General features: G+C 39.6%; 1 protein-coding gene across 6 annotated transcripts in view; it reads right to left on the reverse strand.

Annotated features, from left to right (window-relative positions):
* Positions 1 to 22,481, reverse strand: part of sash1a (SAM and SH3 domain containing 1a) — a 423,559-nt gene that overhangs the window by 73,003 nt on the left and 328,075 nt on the right. The window contains exons 1-2 of one of the 6 annotated variants that reach the window (XM_057822267.1): positions 11,572 to 11,611; positions 6,537 to 6,640 (exon numbers count right to left, since the gene is read on the reverse strand). The exons of 4 other annotated variants lie outside the window; for them this stretch is intronic. In XM_057822267.1, coding sequence (XP_057678250.1) covers positions 6,537 to 6,640; positions 11,572 to 11,596 — 129 coding nt within the window. In that variant the 5' untranslated portion in view covers positions 11,597 to 11,611. Of the gene's footprint in view, positions 1 to 6,536; positions 6,641 to 6,842; positions 7,092 to 11,571; positions 11,612 to 22,481 lie in introns of those variants that run through there. One more of the 6 variants, XM_057822269.1, reaches the window with a different exon arrangement.

Raw genomic sequence — 22,481 nt, forward strand, 5'->3', positions numbered from 1 at the left:
GCAGACAACTAGCATTGAGTCACTGCGCGAGGGTCCGAACAGTCTCTCTCAGACATTCTCAACCGGACTCCCTATGCGGGTGCCAGGCCGCACATGAATGGATCACTGTGAGTGGAAGTGAGGCTTGCCAGTGACACATGCAAACACAGGCATGGGGTCTTCTTTACACATTAACATGCAGAAGATTCCAAAACAACCCAAGGCAGAGGGAAAGTGGCCTGAATAAAACTGCTATATCATACCGTCCACATTAACCCATACAGCTGCCTGTACAGGTTCAAGAAACTCCTGGTAAGCTGCGGGCAAGTTTAGTCCGTGTTAAGCGTGATGGATTAGCTTGATCACACTAGCAGAAGTAATGACTCCAGCTGTGCAGTCAACCTAGCTGAATCAACAGTTTTGAGCGACTGTGCCTCGGCTAAGCATCACGTGTACATTCGATCCAGTTGGTTCACGTGTGGAAATGGAGAAAACTGAAAATCCTCGTGCGAATTAACAGATCGTAGGGGTTCAAATTGATTGTACAACCTCGACAGTGTTCGGTCTACATCTCGAGTTATGGGTTGACTGAAAACTAAAACAGAGTGAAAATGCAGTGACAAAAGTTTGAGAGTCAGACTTGTCTGGATGATGTAATTGCTCCTCCACCCTGAATGAAAAAGGGAGGTTCCAACTTTCAATATTGACTTGGAACAATAAAAACAACACCCAAGAAGGAACACGTAGCAATGCTTGTGTGTATTGTCGGTCAGGAACACGTGTCATTCTTGAAGTAGGGCGAGGTAATAGAGCAAAAAAAATGAATAAAACTTGAAATTGTCAAAGCATGATGTCGCAAGACAAGAAAAAGGCATCGCTTTCATACTTTGATGTATAAAGCTACATCTTCCCTATACTGTAGCTGCAATTTTGAGAATGGAAACAATGAGAAGGCCAAGTCAACTCTCCTCACTTTTAATCAATTGGCCATGGAATTCCACACATAGCATTCTAGCAAGCACAAAGGTTTGCCTCAATGGACCACTTGCCTCTTTATATTTAGGTTATTTGAACAAGTTCTTCATCTTTTTAAAGCCTCATTAAGATATGTGAACAAGTTCCGTCTCATTACAGCGGTCCAGCCTGTACCTGAAAATATATCTCCAGAGGCTAAAGTGCTAGCAAAAGCCATTATGCAAGTTCTGGTCAATTCTTTGGACTTACATTCCTGACAGTTCCGGGGTTCAGTGACGTTGAATGGTGGGTATCCGTGGCATTGTTACCGAACTCGACTCGCGACTGTGCACTTTTGGGATAGAACAATGACAAAGTGCTTACAATGGAGCCAGGTGTCTCATATTATGTCAGGAGAACGGCAGTGGCGTGATCACTTTCACATGCTACGCAACTTAGCGACCGGATCAGCCGGTTAAGATTACTGCCAGCTGACTTGTTTTGTGTTGTATTGTACTAATGTTTTCTTTAGAGGTGAACGATTCAGTCAGTCATGGATACAAACAAGCAAGCTTAAACATCACCTACGACTAGGCATGTGCAGGTATGATATTCTGACGGTATGAGAACCTTAACCCAAAATATCACGGTTTCACGGTATTGCAATTGCAGCTCAAAAATTTGTTTAAGATATCTGGGTTTACAAAAAAAAAAAAAAAAAAAAAAAAAAAACTTTTCAATTGAACAGGATTTTTATGTTTTAAAACATATGAGCAAATTGGAACATACAGTTGGTATAACGTTAAATTTAAATTTAAAAAAAATAATATATATATATATATTCTAAATTAAAAAAACAGTTCTATAGGTGAGCCTACATCCACAACCACAGCTCAACATTATTTCCATCAGAACAAAAATAATTATTTTCCATAAAAAGCACGTGTGTATGACTCGTATCATGTTTACATTATACACACAAACTCTCTTTGTCAACACAGTTGCCAGAGCGAAAAAAAAAACATGTTTTACCACCGCTAGACACACTAAACACGCTGGAGTAACTCTCTTAGCTGGTCATGACAGTGTTTACTAACCTTTAATTTTGTATACTGTAAATGCGAAATCATATTGGAGGTCTTACCTCCTCGGCGGCCACCCTCCACAAACATGTTTTACATGTCAGTTGGCCATCCTCTTCTAAGTCGTCTAACTTTTCTGTAGTTTCACCTCCTCCAGCCATCGTGTAGCACAGCTGACTCACTGACACTGAGCAACAGTGTTGTTAATCTTACTTTAAAAAATTAGTTACAAATTATTTCTCCCAAAAAGTAATTGCGTTAGTAACTCAGTTACCTGAATGTAAGAGTAATTAGTTACTTGGCAAAGTAACAGGTGATAAAAAAAAACAAAAAACAGGTCACACAATGTGAAGTTTAAAGGGTTTTTGGGACAATTGGCCCTCGCCCAGGGTATTGCGGATATTGCGGACAACTAGATAGTAACCTTTGCTATGTGTGGAAGTCATTTAATGTTGTGAATCAACCCTTAAAGTTGTTAAAATTGCTCCCGGTATTGCATTAGTTCCCTTCTATTTTCGACATGTGTAAGTTTTAAGACTGTTTCATCATTTAAAGATAGATTTAAGTTAAGTTTTGCTGATTTAGGAGCATTTTAGAAAAGTTACTTAGGTTCACTAGGAAGTTTCTCTACAACAGAGCCTTCCTGGGAAGTCTACTGCTTTAAGATGGCGGCTGTTTACTAACGCATCTAGTTCTTTATTATACATGTCGCTAATTGCATCAATTCTGTATATATGTGATATCTACCGAAGCATCATGTGTGCGTAGTTTGTAGGCTATCGGCTAGAGTCAGGTATTATTGGAGCCACCTAGCAGAGTAGCATCGCGTTTGCAACGGCGCCACACTCCCTTGCCTCCTGCCCACTCCTGCTCTGCTCCCTCGTCCCCATGAGTCCGTCTTTTTCAGACTTTTTTCGCGCCAGTCAACCAACATCGTAACGCATACTAACGCATGCCTTTCCCACCTCAGTCACGTTAATGGCGTTGCCAAGATGAGAAAATTAATTAGATTACTCAACAGAAAATAACGCCGTTATATTTTAACGCAGTTATTAACAACACTGCTGAGCAACAACCGGTGGGCGAGAGTTGAGCCTAACAGCTGCAAGTGAGGGACTTCTCCATGCATTTTTGGAACATAAAAAATAGCTATTACCTTAGGGACGGTATGACAAAATTTTTGCGGTTTTGAAATCTTGACGTTTTCATACCATGGTATACCTTGAAACCGGTAGTCGGTACATGCCTACCTGCAACAGTGTTAATGTGGAAGTAATAATCCATTAAACCTGACAAGATCGTGGCAAACATTTGATCGATCGATTTTAAATTCATTTCCCTTAATTGCTTTAATAGTTTTTTTAATGGGCGCAAGAATTCCACAAAAAGATTAGTCAGAGTTGATGAAGGTAAAGCAAGGGATCCCATCCCAGCCATGCCTTTTTGAGTGGCCTTCCTGAGGATATCCGTGCCTTGAACAGTCAAGCAACATAGGAAGCCTAAAGGAACATAGTGATGAGACATATAAAAGGAGGGGCAGTTATCGAGAAGTGAGCCAGCTTGGCCTTGGTCCATAGTTGAGTCTAGCAATCAGTACAGAAAGTTTAGCTTGGAACGGTATGCGATTTTGAGATAAGTCTAAAATGTACCCAAAACAACCGCTGTGGACCGGATCAGTTGATATCATTCTTCAGGAATATAAGCCAAAGTGTTACACTTGCTATACAGTGGAAGTTTTACAGTCACGGAGCGGACCATAACATTTAGATAGTGGAGCTAAGGACTGCTGATAGCTAAACCTAATTCGTGGTTAACTGTTCGGATTCGTATTATAATCACCTAGCAAAAATGTGGCACTGTGAAGATGCCAGATTACAAAGAATCCCCCACAACGATACTAGATGATTTCACATGGGGGAAATCACATAAGGATCGCCTTGTCTTGCACATCCCAGACACAATCAATATTCTGGTCTCAAGAGCGCTATTATATTTTTGGGTTTACATAGGGGGAAAAAAACCCTCCCATCTACACGATATGTAATACCACACCTCTCTTTTCAAACAGGGATTCCCTCCAGGCAGGCAAGGTTTTTCACAAGGCTTAGGCTTAAGAAATCTCTGACATCATAACTGGATGAAAAAAAATCTGATGACTTTAGTGTTGGCAATCCGGTTTACTGATGAGCATCAAATGGAAAGGTATTGTCATTGACTTGACTGCTAATTTGCAGAAAGGAGTCTTCTTTGGAATAAACCACTAAACAACAACTAACATGCTGGCGCGCTCATTAAATTTGTAATCACATTCCACAACCATCTGGGACTTAGACCGCACGCTTGCCAAAAATCTGCACATTTTATGACCAAATTGATGAAATGTAAAGAAATACCAAGAGTCAAATTGTGAGCTGCATGCCTCAGGGAGAGTTTAGAACTGAACCGTAGTTAAGAAGCAGAGCTTAGCAAGCGTGAAGATGTCTATCTGGATTGATGGCTATCTCCGCAAGTAGAAGGCTCAGTTCTTGCGTGTGGAGGGGAGTCATCCAGCAAAAACATTTTCAACAGTGATTTTTGTCACGTCAACAGTTGGTCAAACCCGGAAATTACAAGGCTGCTCCTATGAAGGCTTTTTATGAGCGGAAATACAAGCAAATAATTTAGTGCATCCAGGTATCCAGGTCGTTTTCATGTAATTTAACAACAACAACATCAGGTTTTCAGATGTTTCCGGTTCCCAAATGGAAACAAGCTGCCACATCGTTTGTACCCCATTCTGTTTTTGCCCAGCAGCAAGATGTTTAAATCTTTGATCAAGTCTGCAACAATAGAAGCCAATTAGCACTTTACGTCTGCAAAAACATACAAAAAGCTTGTTTTTGTTGTGATGTGTGTTTGCGTGTGAGCTAGCTGGCAGCGGGAAGAGGAGGAAAAACGTCAAACGAGGACTACATCCCTCGCAGACATCTGCCTCGGGAGCAATAAATCTGGATAAACTGCCCGACTGTAAGCCAGGTCTCCCACCCGGTGTCAGAGGGCAGAACAGCATCAACCACCTACGAACCCCTCCTTCGCAATACAAACACACTACATTTACACACCATTCTCATCTTGGGAGCCAGACCAAACCAAATTAACACCTCTCGTCTTGACGCAGAGCGGAATTGGCTGCGAACACATTTGGTCAGTGTATCAAACAGACGGGACGACACAATAGCATTTTACAGAGAAAAATATCTTACATTTAGCGGATGAAAACATCCCAAATGTTTCAGTGCCACCTTACCCAGTTAACATGAAAATAGCTTTGTCTTCACGTACATTGCAATATACAGTACAAGTTGTTAATATTAAGTGCTTTAAAATACTACCACACATGTGTACACATGCAACTGTCCGAGTCAGTATACCGAAGTCGGCCTACTAGTGCACGTATATAACATACAGCAGTGGAAAACAAACATTACTATAAAGACACAAGTTATTCAACCCGTGGCAAAAACTAGCCTTGGAGAATGTTTACACAGTTGATTGTGCAGAAAAAAAGCAAATAATTAGCATGGCCTGAACAAAAATAATTTCAAATGGAAACGTTCCAGCTTTAGGGAACCACAATAAGTCTAGGGTGAAAAAAATGGTAACATTGAGACAATTATTAAAGCATCAAAGATTCGTATCAAAGCGCCAAGACCGAGAACTTAAAGCAATGTCTTGATACACAGCAAAACAAATGAACAAATATGAAGAAACTGGAGTCATTGTATGTGACTGTACTGTTAAAAAAAGGAAATGTACATATAGAAAAGCGAAATGAAAGTGCCATTAAAACCTAAACAGAAGAGATCAAGCTTACATAAGTATGCCAATAGGATGAAAGTCATTCATGATGAAGTTGTAAATCTGCTTTGGGCAAGGTGATGTCGCTGAAACTTTTATCCAAGGCCATTACAATCAAATTTATTCAACATGAAGACATGCAATTTTCACACTTATTGATAAAATAGGCCTGCATGTATAAGATGTGATTGATCATTCCATATTTTTCCCTCAAAATTGAGTAATTCTATAATGTTCCCATGTTTTTTGGTCTGGAAAAAGTAACTTAGTTACTACCTCAAATATTTCTCTTCATTTGATTGTTTTAGTGAGACTTGTGAGTCCAAAAGTCTTGCCAGGAATTGAAATCAAATTAAGTTTGAGTTGGATGTCAAGAATATGGAAGTACTCTGTTTTTAAAATAATTGGCTTTAAAGAGGACCTGTTTTGGCTGCTGTCAAAGGCTTCCACGTGTAGCTAAAGAATCCACCATGGAATGGCAACAATGCAAGCAAAAACACTTTAGTACTGCATACAGACTACTTTACATAGCCTAGCAGCATTTGATGAACTCAAATTGAGGGTTTCCCCTTTTTTATAAGGAGGAACCAGGTTTTCACGCGTTTTCAATAAAAGCACAACTAAAATAATCAACTTTAAAAGTCACACACACTTGTGAAGCGACCCCCTCCCTTTAAAACCTACCAGCATCCCCATCATTTCGCTCCAAAGTTGTGAGAAACTGTCGGAACCAGCGGCGCTGTCGGCCCGGGGGGTCTCCTCCGAGGGCTGCCCGGTCCCCTGGTCGCCTTCCATGACAGTAAAGGGATGAAATACTCAACGACAAACGGCAAAAATTGGAAGAAAGTCCAAAACACGTGTTCAGAACAACACTGGCGGAACACTCGGAGGTGTCATGCTACGGTCCGACGAGTGGTACGTAAACGTCCCATAGGACATGGCGACAAAATGAACCCCGAAAGAACCTCATGAAAAGCTCAAGGTACACACTTGTTGCGTCCTATGCTCTCATGGCGCTTTCAAGTTCCAACTTCAAAGATAAAAATGTACTTTTTCCTTATTGAAAAAAAAAAATCTCAGTCCGATGTCGACTGGTGTCTTAAAGGCGGAGTGGCAAAAAGTATCAGAGCAGAGCACACATGCTTAGAAAGTTTGGAAAACACAGCATGAGAGGGAGAGAGAAAGAGAAAGAGAGCGAGAGGCTAATCCTCCAAACACTACACCTCCCTCTGCTGCTCTTCCATTTACTCGGCACTCCCTCCCTCTGTAAGGTCTACGTATAACAGCAACGGGACAGTTTATTAGGTACCCCTGCCTATTTTGATGATTGATTTTTTTTTAGGTAGACCACACCTTCATCCAGGTAAGGCAAAAAGAACATTATTTAACAGAATTTCATAGCCACTCCTACCCAATAGAAATTCCATCACAATTCTTTCCTAAAGACCCTATTCCCTTATTTCCAAAGCCATAGAAGCAGTGGCAGAACAAATGTGAACAGAGCCCGGGTGCGATAAGCATACATGAACCCCCCCACACACTCAAAGTTCCACCCCTGCAGAGAAGTACACTTTAACCTCTTTATGCACGGATTGATTTTTTTCCCTTAGATGTCACTACGGTCATATAGGACAGGGGTCTCGGACCTGATGTCCAGGGCAAGGGCGTAGGTTTGGTCTCAAAGTTGGGAGGGACGATATAACAGCCATAGGCGGATCTACTATTCAGGCCAAGTAGACGATCGCCTTAGGCCGCCAACCAGTAGGGGGCCCCCAACCAGCTGCCCTTGCCCCAACGAGCAACGGCTTGGGCCAGCGAAGCCAGCAGCACACCCAACTATTCGTCATGTATAATTATGTCAGCATACCAAACAAACAAATAACAAAACAAAAAAGAAAGCCATTTCAATGCTGCATTTATATTATCCCCCCCCCCCCCCCCCCCCCAACACACACACGCACTACAATGGACTGTTCCACGACAACGGACAGAGTGTCAGTCGCTTAGCTTCATTTAGCGCCGTTTAGCATCGCTTAGCTGTTCGTTAGCTTCACTTAGCTCGGTATTTTTACAACTCACTTGCTACTCTGCACGTTGGCTATCGTTTATTTCAAACACATGAGCGAACATGCTCTCCATGAGAGCCAAAGTGCAGTGAAGGAGAAGTTAAGAACAGGCCTCTAATGCCTCTTTTAACTTTCTTCTTCACACCGAACATAAAATACACGACAGCACATCCTGTGGCGAAACAATGTAGTACAGTTCCAATCAGTTATACAATAACACTCAACAGCTGGTTAACAGGAAAAGCACGTCATGTTCGTCATATAAATAATGATTTCTGGAGTTAATCCCATATACTTCAGAATTGATATTATAATATGTTGAGTAAATACGACATAATACAGACTCTACACTAAGAATAGCTTTCAAATGACACTTCATGACAAATATGACTGGCAATGAATAATTATGATAATTATTATAATTATTATACTGCTATTGTGTATAGTAGTATACTATAATAGTATTGCTAGAATTTTTTAAAGAATTGTTTTGAATAATGTTGGAAAGGTAAAGTCAGGGTTCTGAATCTGTTTACCTTCCATTCTTTTGCACAAGTAAATTCTATCAGCATTTAACCTCATTGTTTATTTGTGATTAATTATTGTTACCTACATGATTATTTGTACTTTAATAAAGAGTTTAAGTGTTCCAAAATAGTTTTGTGAATTAATAAGTGTCAACAAAAATTTCATTGCTAAATTAGTAAAAAAAATAAAAAAAAAAAAAATAAAAAAAAAATTATTAGATTAGTCAATTAATCGTAAAACTAGTCGGCTGACTAATCAGGATAAAATTTGTCGTTTAGGACAGCCCCAGTGTATCAGAACATATTTCCTCCACTCCCTTCTCACCTTTTTAACCCCTGACCCATGAAGAGGGCCCCTGGATATGTTCGCCTTAGGCCCCAAAATTGCCAAGTCAAGACATTAATAACCCAAACAGATTGGGTGAACGGGGGTCAGGGCTACATTTCTCATGAATATGAACCTGATTAATTAATAGGCTAAATTATCAATGCAAAATAAATCTGTATTGACTTATACAGTGGGGCAAATAAGTATTTAGTCAACCACCAATTGTGAAAAAAAAAAAAGAAAATCACATTGTTTGAATTTTTATGAATTTCCAAATTCGAGTGGAAATTAATATTTGGTCACTTACAAACAAGCAAGATTTCTGGCTGTCAAAGAGGTCTAACTTCTTCTAACGAGGTCTAACGAGGCTCCACTCGTTACCTGTATTAATGGCACCTGTTTTAACTCATCATTGGTACAAAAGACACCTGTCCACAACTCAGTCAGTCACACTCCAAACTCCACTATGGCCAAGGCCAAAGAGCTGTCGAAGGACACCAGAGACAAAATTGTAGACCTGCACCAGGCTGGGAAGACTGAATCTGCAATAGGTAAAACGCTTGGTGTAAAGAAATCAACTGCGGGAGCAACTATTAGAAAATGGAAGACATACAAGGCCACTGATAATCTCCCTCGATCTGGGGTTCCATGCAAGATCTCACCCCGTGGCGTCAAAATGATAACAAGAACGGTGAGCAAAAATCTCAGAACCACACGGGGGGACCTAGTGAATGACCTACAGAGAGCTGGGACCACAGGAACAAAGGCGACTATCAGTAACACAATGTGCCGCCAGGGACTCAAATCCTGCACTGCCAGACGTGTCCACCTGCTGAAGCCAGTACACATCCAGGCCCGTCTAGAGAGCATTTGGATCATCCAGAAAAGGTCTGGGACAATGTGATATGGTCAGATGAAACAAAAATATAACTTTTTGGGAAAAACACAGGTTCTCGTGTTTGAAGGAGAAAGAATGTCTGAATTGCATCTGAAGAACACCATACCCACTGTGAAGCATGGGGGTGGAAACATCATGCTTTGGGGCTGTTTTTCTGCAAAGGGACCAGGGCGACTGATCTGTGTACAAGAAAAAATGAATGAATGGGGCCATGTATCGAGAGATTTTGAATGAAAATCTCCTTCCATCAGCGAGGGCATTGAAGATGAGACGTGGCTGGGTCTTTCAGCATGACAATGATCCCAAACACACAGCCAGGGCAACAAAGGAGTGGTTTCGTAAGAAGCATTTCAAGGTCCTGGAGTGGCCTAGCCAGTCTCCAGATCTCAACCCCATAAAAAATCTGTGGAGGAAGTTGAAACAAAGTCCGTGTTGCCCAACGACAGCCCCAAAACATCACTGCTCTGGAGGAGAGCTGCATGGAGGAATGGTCCAAAATACCAGCAACAGTGTGTGAAACGCTTGTGAAGAGTTACAGAAAATGTTTGGCCTCCATTATTGCCAACAAAGGGTACATAACAAAGTATTGAGATGAACTTTTGGTATTGACCAAATACTTATTTTCCACCATGATTTGCAAATAAATTCTTTAAAAATCAAACAATGTGATTTTCTGTTGTTGTTTTTTTTCCACATTCTGTCTCTCACGGTTGAGGTTTACCCATGTTGACAATTACAGGCCTCTCTAAAATTTTGAAGTGGGAAAACTTGCACAATTAGTGACTGACTAAATACTTATTTGCCCCACTGTACTTTAATGTGTATTGGTTCAGGTGATAAACAAAATAAATCTGTATTGACTTATACTTTAATGTGTACTGGTTCAAATTCTTGTAAATAAATGCTTCAATCGCAGAATTTCTATAGCAAAAAACGGGCAGTTATGATTCATTTTAAAGCGGAAATGTGAACTAAGGTTGGCCAACCATGTTTTTGAATAATATCAATGGCTAAACAATTATAAGCATATTTTCTTGTTTTCTTTTTTTTTTAACGCAACCCTTCCAAATTCTTTGTTTAACCCATAGCAACGCCCTTGACAACGAAAATGCATTTCTTCGGCAATCTTTGGAACTTGACCATTTACACCTCATTCCTACTAGCATGCACTTATAATAATAGCATGAGAAAAAATGATCATTGCACATTTCCCCAAAATATCCATTTGAATTCCCATTCATCTAAAAATATGTTCTTTTATTGAGGGGCGTTACCAATCTTTTGTACCCATGAACACCACCATAAACTCTTGACTAACCAATCCTGACAAGACGCTTGTTGTCGGCTCTATTTCGCCCAGCGACAACAGCTGTGGCGTCATGTGACAGATGCCAGCAGGACCGCTCGGTCAAATTTACAATCCCACTTCGTCACCTCATGAGCTACAGTAGTCGCTCGACTTCACCTGCTCTAGCGCGATGAGAATCGAGACACGAAACACGAAGACAGATAGGAAAAAAAAAAAGAAAACTTTTACCCGCACATTCTTTCCAGAAGCCATGCAAAAATAATCAAATCCTGTGGTATAAAAACTCTGTGACAAACACACTCTGTTTTTTAAATCTCTGCAAAGGAGGTCAGACTTTTCAGTGCCATTGACATCTAGCGCCATCAATTGCAGCTAATTCCCACTATGAAACTCTTTAATCATGTATATTTTTTATTTTTTTAGCATTAATCACCCATATTTTTATTGTGGAAGACTCCCTTGGCAACCTTACCATCAATATTGAATTAGCATACAGTTCAAAAGATGGAAAAGCCATTTAATTTCCTCTCGTCTGACAACATGACACCTCCATGTGTGCTCAGTGTGAAGAGAGGGGAGACACACACACACCGAGTAGTGTTTGATGAGTCAACATGCTTGCTCCTCTCCTCATTACCAGTCTGACCTCTCTGTTTGGGACTCTGCAGGTGGGGTGACACTGTCTTGTATTTGGGCCCGTGGGGGTTACTTCATGTCCTCGCTTGTCTTTATATTAGGGGGTCGTTCTGTAGACGATAAATCTTGTCGGACAAGTTGCTGGCTTGATATAATGATGTCATGGAAACACTCGCATGAGAAGCGCGTGCCACGTGGAGCTTGTAGATGCAACAAAACCACTGTTGTGTGACAGTTAAGGGCCCTTTCGTGAGAATTTCTAGCCCGCTGTGGATGTATTCGGAACATATGCCCTTTACAGTGTTGTTAATCTTACTTTAAAAAGTAATTAATTACAGTTACAAATTACTTCTCCTAAAACGTAAATGCGTTAGTAACTCAGTTACCTGAATGTAAGCATAATTAGTTACTTGGCAAAGTAACTGGTGATTGGAAAAAAAAGAAGAAGAACAGGTCACACAATGTGAAGTTTAAAGAGTTTTTGGGACAATTGGCCCTAGACCAATTCTTTACCCGAAACTTAACTAGACACAGGGGTATTGTGGATATTGCGATAACTAGATAGTAACCTTTGCTATGTGTGGAAGTCATTTAATGTTGTGAATCAACCGTTAAAGTTGTTAAAATTGCTCCCGTTATTGCATTAGTCCCCTTCTGTCTACTTTCGACATGTGTAAGTTTTAAAACTGTTTCATCATTTAAAGATAGATTTAAGTCAAGAGTTTGCCGATTTAGGAGCATTTTAGATAAAAAGTTACTAGGTTCGCTAGGAAGGTGCTCTACAACAGAGCCTTCCTGAGACGTCTACTGCTTTAAGATTAGGGGTGTAACGGTACACAAAAATCTCGGTTCGGTACGTACCTCGGTTTTGAGGTCACGGTTCCGTTCATTTTCGGTACAGTAAGAAAACAAAATGCAAAATATAAATGTGTTAGTTGTTTATTACACACCTTTGTGCTTTCAACAATTGGAACATTAGCCTATACAAAGCTAGAATTCTGCCCAAAAAGTAGCGGGTATTTAAAGATAATCCAACAACAATTTGCCTTTCAGACCCCACGTATTCGTCAGTTTTCTTTCTGAAAGAAAGAAGAAAAAAGAAGTCCTGTGCTAAAGAGAAAAGCAATCCCAATGACAAAGATTTTAACATGTATTTTACAAATGAAATGCCTCAATGAATCATTTTTTTTCTTATGAACGGTTTTCAAAAGCTTTATTGGTGGATTTTCTCAAGTTAAAGCGCCTCACAGAAATTAATAAATTTAATTGTGCAAGCAGGATCTGTGTATTATTCTTATTATTTAATTATAGGTGTTTTAGCTCATTTCAATTTATTTTATTTAAATGGGCTATTATTTATTTCATTATGTGTTTATATTTTACAATGTGATGTAGTATTCATTTATATTGTATATTTTATGTTGTATAACTTTAGTTCCTATGTGATTATTAGTTCCGATTTGTTTTGTTGTGGTAGGAGGGTTTTGTATTGAACACGGGGCCCTGTTGGTTATTATTATAGCAAAGAAGACAGCAGTAAATCAACAAAGACAAGTCAACTGTGCCCCGATCTACCACTCAAGAGATTTGATGGACTCAAAAAGTGGGTTACGATTACATATTAGTTTGAATTCTCGCGGCGGCCATGTTGTTGCGCCGTTGACGTTTCTGGGTTATATTGTCCTACCGTGTTGGTCCTCATTATAGTAGAGAAGACGGAGTAAATATAATCTACACAAAGAAACTATAACCCGATCTACTCATAGCCTCGAAAAATAAGGGTTACATTACGTCAGAAACTCGTTTGGTACGCCTCCGTTCTGAACCAAGCACCACGTACCAAAACGGTTCAATACAAATACATGTACCGTTACACCTTTATTTAAGATGGCGGCTGTTTACTACGACATCTAGTTCTTTATACATGTTGCTAATGCCACCGTGTCTGCCATTTGCACCTAGGTGTATAATATGTGATATCTACCGTAGCATCATGTGGGCGTAGTTTGAAGGCTATCGGCTACAGTCAGGCATTGTTGGAGCCACCTAGCATCGCGTTTGCAACGGCGTCACAACTCCCTTGCCTCCTCACCACTCCTGCTCTGCTCTCTCTCGTCTCCATGAGTCCGTCTCTCTCAGACTTTTCTCGCGTCATTCAACCAACATAGTCACGCATATTGACCGCCTCAGTAATGATAACGGCGTTGTCAAGATGAGAAAATTAAATGATTAGATTACTATCTACTGAAAAAAAATAACGCCGTTAGTAACGCTGTTATATTCTCACGCTGTTATTAACAACACTGCCCTTTAAGACTGTACCTGAGATGAACTGGGTAAGACGGATACCCCTGATTGTGGTAGTGACCCTTGTTGAAGAGGTCAGTGACCTAAGGCATTAAAAATAGCCCCTGCGGGAGATTTTCAGGGGTGGTCACGAGGCGTGCCGACAAGGGTGATTAACAATATGTCGGAGAGGACTCGCTGCAAAAGTACCCCTAAGGGCAGCTGATGTATGTAGAGTTAAAGAATGCACATATTTGACACGATTTTATGATGTTTGATGTCTATTTATCTATTTTTTGACGAAACACATTGTTATTTTTCAACATAAAAATATACAGGAAATACCACACACAGGATTTGTTCCCTTATCGCGGGTAATTGGAAACGAAGCATTTCCAGATCATTCATTTGACTCGGTCGATGGGTCAAAAACCTCGTTGGTCCCGAGGCGATTTCCCCTCGAGCATCCCGATACGCACACACCCGTGTGTATGACCGAGCTTCCCACGCCTCTCAGGCGAGCTAAATTAGCATGACAACTCACTGGCGTTTTCCTCCGAAGCGGCACTGTAAATCAAGCGCTTTTAAGGGGGCTGATGCTACGCTCTGCTTAATTTCAATGAGGTGGTCAACTCATGTTGCTTTTATAGACTTATCGGGTCCAGCAGAGGTCTCTGTTTAAGGTGAAAGGGCAAATAGCTTAGAATGTTTCTGGATTTTAGGGTGGCAGTGAATAATCACAAACATACAAACTAGTGATAACCTCACACCTAAACTACTAAAACCATTTTACTTAATAAAGTATGGTGAATACTTACATCGGGTAGCGGCTACTTTTAGCAGATAAAAGCATTTTAAAATGATATCGGATAATATCGACAACATCCAATATGCATGTTGCCTTCAAAGTGAATGTAATAATAATAATACCATAATGGCCCGAATATAAGACGGCCCTGATTATAAGACGACCCCCTCTTTTTCAAGACTCAAGTTTGAAAAAAGACTTTTTGAACACCAATTTAATTATTATACAGAAAATAATTATAGTACATCCGAAACAAATGATTATAACAATATATTTGGGAGAAAAAGCATGTTATTTTGCCTCATTCAAATCCTAATTTCTGAACATGTAAATTTGTAAACTAAAGTGCAATCACATTCATAAATGAATGGCTTCTGGTTTTTGAAATGTAAATAAACCAATCTATTGTGATAAAACAACACAATTGCAATAACTGCATTAACCATCAAAGTGAAGTCTAACTGTAACTGTAACTGTAGTCTTGAAACAAATCTGAATAAGGAAAAACATTGCAATAAAATAATGCAAACTGGTTAAACTAAAAAGAATAGCTGAGATCTTTCATGACAGAACATCGCTTCAATGATATCTGGCGCCATCTAGCATCGTGAATGGGGAGAGTAGCTGAGATCTGTCATGACAGAACATCACTTCAATGATATCTGGCGCCATCTAGCGTCGTGAATGGGTATAATGTCTAGACCGCGAATATAAGACGACCCCCTCTTTTTCACTCTTATTTCAATGCAAAAAAACACAGTCTTATATTCAATATTACCGCCAATACGGTAGTAATAATACATTTTATTTCTAGAGCGCTTTTCAAGACACGAAAAGACCCTTTAGAAGAATGATGGGAACACAATAGCTCAACAGGAATAACAAAACAATCATAAAATTAGATTAAAAGCAGGATAAGTATAAATGAGTTTAAGTTTAAGAGGTCAGAAAAAAAAACAAAATAAGGATCATGGTGGGTAAGAAAGTGTGAACAGGTGTGTTTTGAGTCTGGTTTTGAAAAGTGAGAGAGTAGTTATATTGCAAAGATCGAGGGGTAGCAAAGATCGAGGGGCTAGGAAGTTCGAAAGCTGGGGGGCACAGTGACTAAAAGCTCTGGAACCGAAGTTGGCGAGACGGACACGGGGGACCAAAAGGTGGAGGATAGAGGAGGACCGAAGTGAATGGGGGGCACAGTTAATACAGAGGAGAGTGCGTAGGTAGTGACAAGGTAATGGTAATGACAAGGATCTTGTAATTGATTCTTAGTTTTACTGGGAGCCTGTGAAGTTGACCAAGGATGGGGGTGATGTGGTGTGTGATGGGGGTCCGAGTGATGAGGTGTGCTGCTGAGTTTTGGAAAAGCTGCAGTTTCTGGAGGGACTTATTTGGGAGACCAAAGAGCAGTGAGTTACAGTAATCGAGCCGGGAAGTGACTAGACTACAGACCAGAGTGGAAGCGGGATGGTGGGTGAGAGAAGAGAGGAGACGAGAAATATTGCATAAATTAGCCATAATATGTTAAGTTCTTGACCGCGTATATCGGTATCTCTTTGATATCGGTATCTGATTTTTTTTTAGTTGGACAATATCGGGATATCGGTTAAAAAAAATATCGGACAACTCTGTTGTTGATTCATTAGGGTTCAATAGATCAGGGCAGATTGATTTCAATTTACAATAAAATTACTGTACTTATTTTATTTGAAAAGTTATTGCGAGTTGGTTTTTATATGCCAACATTTTACCTAATTCACTATACTGAAACTGTGTGCCTTTGTGGTTATTTTAAGCAAGAACCACTGTGTGAACCATATATGATATGACAGTGCCTTATTCAAAAAAATGATGTTTGCAGTATTTTGATTTCAACAATAAATATAATAGTGCAATATAGGCACTTTTCCAAAACTTCAGTTGATCTCTTATTTTCCACAGAATGTTTACTTGGAAAACCTTGAAGTTATTTCATTTACCATAATTAAAGCATCCAGTTGAGCATCACAGTACAATTAGTCCATGTATGTTAAGTCCACATATTTCGGTATCGGTTTGATATCGGTATAGGACTTTTGGAGTTGGACAATATCGGGATATTGGTTAAAAATTAATTAACGGACAACTCTAATAATCACTGCCAAAAATGACTAATACTTACTTCCGCAAGATTGTATCTCAAATGCAGTAACCATTCTGGACTTGTTTTAGAGAATAATGGCTTTAGAAACTGTCCTTTTGTGCATCCCACGCTATACAACAAAGCACAACTTCTGCTAAGCCCCACATTGCATTGTCACATTCCCCAAACACTGCGGCCACGTGTTCGCCGATTGTGTTTCGGCATTGTGGGAGAGAGCTAGCGACAGAGCCCAGATACCAGAGCGCTTCCGTCACTGGCGACTAAGGGGACAGATGTTGTTTTGGGTGTAAAGTGAGATCGCCGAGGTATGAGGGCCGGAATTTTTGTCCAAGTGAAGCAAAAAAAAGAAAAAGGCTTGGAACATGAATTTGGAAGTGTCAGGATAACTGGAATTATTCCCCATATGAAATTATGGAAATAAAAATAAGATGGTCATAATATAAAACATACCATCATAAAACAATTACCTGTACAGGCAATGTTTTTTGTAACATTTAGTCATGATGCAGTTCACGTTGTGATTCTTGATTCATGTTTTGTTGTTAATCCACATTCACTTTTACATACCGTAATTTTCGGACTATAAGATGCACCTGACTAGAAGCCGCCACCCACCAAATTTGACACGAAAACGCCATCTGTTCATGGATAAGCCACACTGGACTATAAACTGTAGCTGTCCTCACTGTGTTATGGGATATTTACACATTATATACACATTATACATTATATTTACACATATATATTAAACGGTAACACTTCATTTGACAGCGGCATTATAATAATTTCATCAGACCAAATGAAGCTTGCCCATGACAGTGTCATGTCATAATTATGATGGTCTTATGAGGCCGCTGTCAAAAAGTGCTACCTATTAACGCGAATAAATCAACAAAATAAGTCGCACTGGACTATAAGCCGCAGGATTCCAAATGAGGGGAAAAAGAAGCGGCAAATAATCCAAAAATTACTGTACATTTATTAACTCTAAAGAACCGGTAAGTGTTTTTTGTAATTTTAAAAATAAGGCCCTGGCATCACCCTAAGTGCACGTCAAATTTTGGCTCATGTAAAATGTGTAATGACCCAAAATGTGATGTCCACAATACAATATATAAAATATTTACAGTTTTGCTTTCCTCATTTAACTGAAAAAAAAAAAAAGGTTTATTTATTAATACGTAAACCACTAAGAACCAAATCATTTAAACCTTCAATGTCCAATATTAATTTAAAAGCAATATACTATGTGCAACACTTACTAAGTGCAATATTCAATGCCTCACTGTCAACTTCTTCTACTTAACTTCTATTCACTCATATTTTATGTGCAAGAATTATTTACGTGCAATATTAATGTGCAATATTCAATGCCTTCACTGTCAACTGCTGCTACTTCACTTCAATTATTTGCACTGCCTGAAAATAGGACTACCTCGTACATATTTTATATTTATTTAGATTTTATACATATATTCTTGCAAGCCACTTTCGAGATTTTTACTTGTGCAATATTCAATGCCTTCACTTTCAACTGCTTCTACTGCAAGACTTATTTACTTGCAATATTAATATTAATGTGCAATATTAAATGCGTTCACTGTTCACTGACTACCTCATACATATTTTATTTTTATTTACATTTTATACTTTTATTCTTGCAAGCCGCTTTCGAGATTTTTATCGTACTGGCCCGAATATAAGACGGTGTTTTTTGCATTGAAATAAGACTGAAATAGAGGGTCGTCTTATATTTGCAGTCTAGACATTATACTCATTTACGACGCTAGATGGCGCCAGATATCATTGAAGCGATGTTCTGTCATGACAGATCTCAGCTACTCTCAAGTTTAACCAGTTTGCATTGCTTTATTGCAATGTTTTTCCTTATTCAGATTTGTTTCAAGACTACAGTTACAGTTAGACTTCACTTTGATGGTTAATGCAGTTATTGCAATTTATTTGCACTTTAATTGCACTTTAGTTTACATTTTTAAATGTTCAGATATTAAGATTTGAATGAGGCAAAATAACATGCTTTTTCTCTGAAATACACTGTTATAATCATTTGTTTCGGATGTACTGTAATTATTTTCTGTCTAAAAATTAATTTGGTGTTCAAAAAGTCGTTTTTCAAACTTGAGTCTTGAAAAACAGGGGGTCGTCTTATAATCAGAGCTGTCTTATAGTCGGGCCAATACGGTACTTGTCCTGCACTGTTAAGGGAGATGCTCCAAAATTTCATTGTACAACTGTATACTGACAATAAAGAGCTATTCTATTCAATTCAATTCAATTCAATTCAATTCAATTCTATTCTATTCTATTCTGAAGAAAGGCTATGAATGTTCATCTTTCAATGCCATTAACAGCGTTAGACGCCCTATCCCATTTTGACTGGGAGGGCTGAAAGGGCTACCATCCTATCTCAGTCAAAATGGATTGGACATCAAATGCCCCATAAAGAGTTAATGTACAGTCAACTCTATACTTTCACCTGTGATGTCATTGAGGTTAGTTCAAGTACTTTAATGTTCATTTAAGGAAAATAAATTCTAAATAAGTCATTTCCCTTGTACTGTACATGGAAACTGCAAACAGTGGCATCCTCTGCTGGTGACACACACACTTGCAGGCCAAAGAGCAACGAGCAAAAAAAAAAAAAAGGAGAAACAAAAGCAAGACGACACACAGAAGCCAGCTTTTATTAACACCCAAGCATGCTGTGAACCGCATAATAACACCCTGCAGTTTCACCCCAGGATTGCATCTATATTATAGTATTTGCCACCGCTTGATTTAAAATGAGAACACACGCAGTGAGAGTTAATTCCGCCTATATAGAAACATCTTCACATTTCATACAGTTTATGAATAAGTCTGACAAATACAATAAAATACAGCATAGAACCATACAATCTCAAGTAACCGTAACATAACTGCAATGAAGAAAAAAATATTCAGACTTCACTTGGTCTTCTGTGAACCAGATTGCATTTCTCAAGCATCCAAATGATGCCTGCCGCATGTCCCGCATCCTGTCTACAGACAGGAAGAGCACTCACTCACTCTTTTAAAGCAGACGATAAATTACCTCTAAAAATATCTTCCACCTAAAGTCGCAATAAATAAAAACCAAGAGAAGTGCTACTTATAACAATACCGCAAAAGAAGTTATAAGATGCATAATAATCGCAGCGAATAATCGCCCCAGTTTTTTAAGACAACATATAAATCACAGCTATAAATACTGTTAACCCACACTGATAACTACTTTGGTTGAGCACATGTCTTCACTCTGACTTGGCTCGGGGCAAATGCGCATAAACACGGGCGACGTTGGGTTATAAATGAAACTTTATGCAAACCCCAGAGCTGCCGCTGGCTGCTCTGTGGCGCGGCCCTCCCTAATTAGCGTTGAAGCACACACACAAGCGGCGATGGACACGTGATATCTGTATGCTGCAATCAACAAATACCCTCAAAAGACGTTTGATAAAGCACTGGAAGGAAACCTTGTACAGTCATACCTTGACATACGACTGACACGAAAATCCATAAATCTAAGTTGAGTTTCACCGTCTTAAATATGATGAAAACCCATTTGGATTGTCAGCTACAAGCAGTGGTTTACAACTTTAACATCCATAACATGTCAAGCGAATTAATAAATGGAAGCGTTTATGATAGACGGCAACAAACCAGTGTGGTAGCGAAAGGTCCATTGATCAGTCTGTCTGTCACTTTACATGAGCGTCAACCGCACACAACACAAACAAATTTGCAAGCTCAGCCCAATCGGCTTTCACTGGAATGTACACCCCCGCGCTCCAGTTCCAGGCCAGACCGTCCCTGCTTACACTGACAAAATATGAACCCGGTGGCATGGCATGAAGCCGCAAAGAAACACGAAACCAAACAAATGTACAATTTTCCTAATTGTGTGTACAAGTTCCCCTGGTAACGTATAATTGTCCAAATAAGACTGGCTTTTTCTAAAATCTCTCAAATATTTTTGTCTGTTCTGCACTAGAGTCTTTGGCACTGCTGGGTTTAGTCTCGATTTTCAGTCTCAAAATACAATTTAAAGTGCGTACGACACGAGAAAAAAAGTCTTAAATAGGATTATTATGTGAATTAGAATCATATTTTGAGACGATTGGAATGTATACAACAATTTAGCAAAGCGCAGATGACGAGAAATTAGTCTTCTAATCTGCCAGTTAGCCACGCCTACCATTATAGGGCTCTAGCGTCCCCAACAGGTGGATGACGTCAGCGGAGTCACGATTCCATCTGATTTAGTATGCAGCCCATTGAATGGGAGTTATTCACAACGACGAAAACACGATGAAGAGAGCCGCAAAATGTCATTGTTTCAGTCTCTCTACTCCAATATTTTCACAGGATATTCCTTTTATCCAAGTATTTTCCCCAATACCTAAGTAAATGGCATGGTCATGACAAATAACAGTCTTGTGCTAAATGGAATATGAAATAATAAAAGCGCATTTATTCAAGACGACATAGCAAAATTACTCCATAATGGTAAAAACTGTCGACTTCACCTTCACTGTCGCACTTCCCGAACGATATTTTATGCCACCTAAATCGGGTTTATGTCATTTCCCTTCCCCGGGTTCGGAGAATGTAAACAAACCAAGAGGCGTGACAGCTCGCTGACACGCTAACCCGAACCGAGTGATGTTTCAAAGTCTTCGAAGCAGAAAGTCACACATAACTAGCCCGGATTATTTCACATGACGACTGGGTTGTCAATTGTCTTTGCCGATCGGCAAACCGCCTGGCGGAGAGCAATTTACAGCTCGTTCCCCTGCTAATAAGGACAGGAGAGCTCGCCGAGGAAGCAGCTGGACAATGACCGCTGAACATTTACATACCAATCCATGATCTAACGTAAGTAGTCCTTTATTTAAAGAAAGTTTGTAGTGTTTACTTTGTAATCGCTGTATTCGTGTCTATTTTTAACTCAACGTTGCAATTTCTGATCGGTCGAAAAATTTGACAGAACACCGGGCACATGAGCACAATAAGCCGAATATAGTGCTCTCCCGGTGGGTGGATGTGCAACGAGCCGCCGGTGTTGTACTGAAAAATAGCCGCCCCGCATGCATGTCAGCCACAAAATGCAAGCCACCTACATATTAAAATGATCCCAGTATTTGACATAATACAAAACACGACGTTTACTCACTTCCTCTTTAGTCCCATGGTCCCACACTAGTAGGGCTTGTTTTGGCCAATATCCACTGGTGAATGGGAACCTTTTGAAACCCCAAAAAGGCGCACGCACCTCTCCCTGATAGAGCAAGATTTTTCTGCAGCCGTTTGGCTGGCGTGATGCGAAAAATAAATGTATTAATCCGCAAAATCAGCTGAATCAGTCCTCCTTATACAACAGTACAGCTGTATAGTGAAGAGGACCCCCTCCGGGATTAAAAAAACTAAATAAATATAGCGATCGTTTCCACACACATCCAAGCGGTCCATTTCATTCAGGAGCATAAAATACCGCGTGTATTATGAAATAAACATACGTTTTCGTGTCACAGGCACTTTAAATATATAACATTAGGGGTGCGCCGATTATAATTTTCCGACTTCTTTCCAAAC

This window comes from Corythoichthys intestinalis, chromosome 19 (genome assembly GCF_030265065.1).
Source record: "Corythoichthys intestinalis isolate RoL2023-P3 chromosome 19, ASM3026506v1, whole genome shotgun sequence".
In the NCBI taxonomy this organism is placed as follows: domain Eukaryota; kingdom Metazoa; phylum Chordata; class Actinopteri; order Syngnathiformes; family Syngnathidae; genus Corythoichthys; species Corythoichthys intestinalis.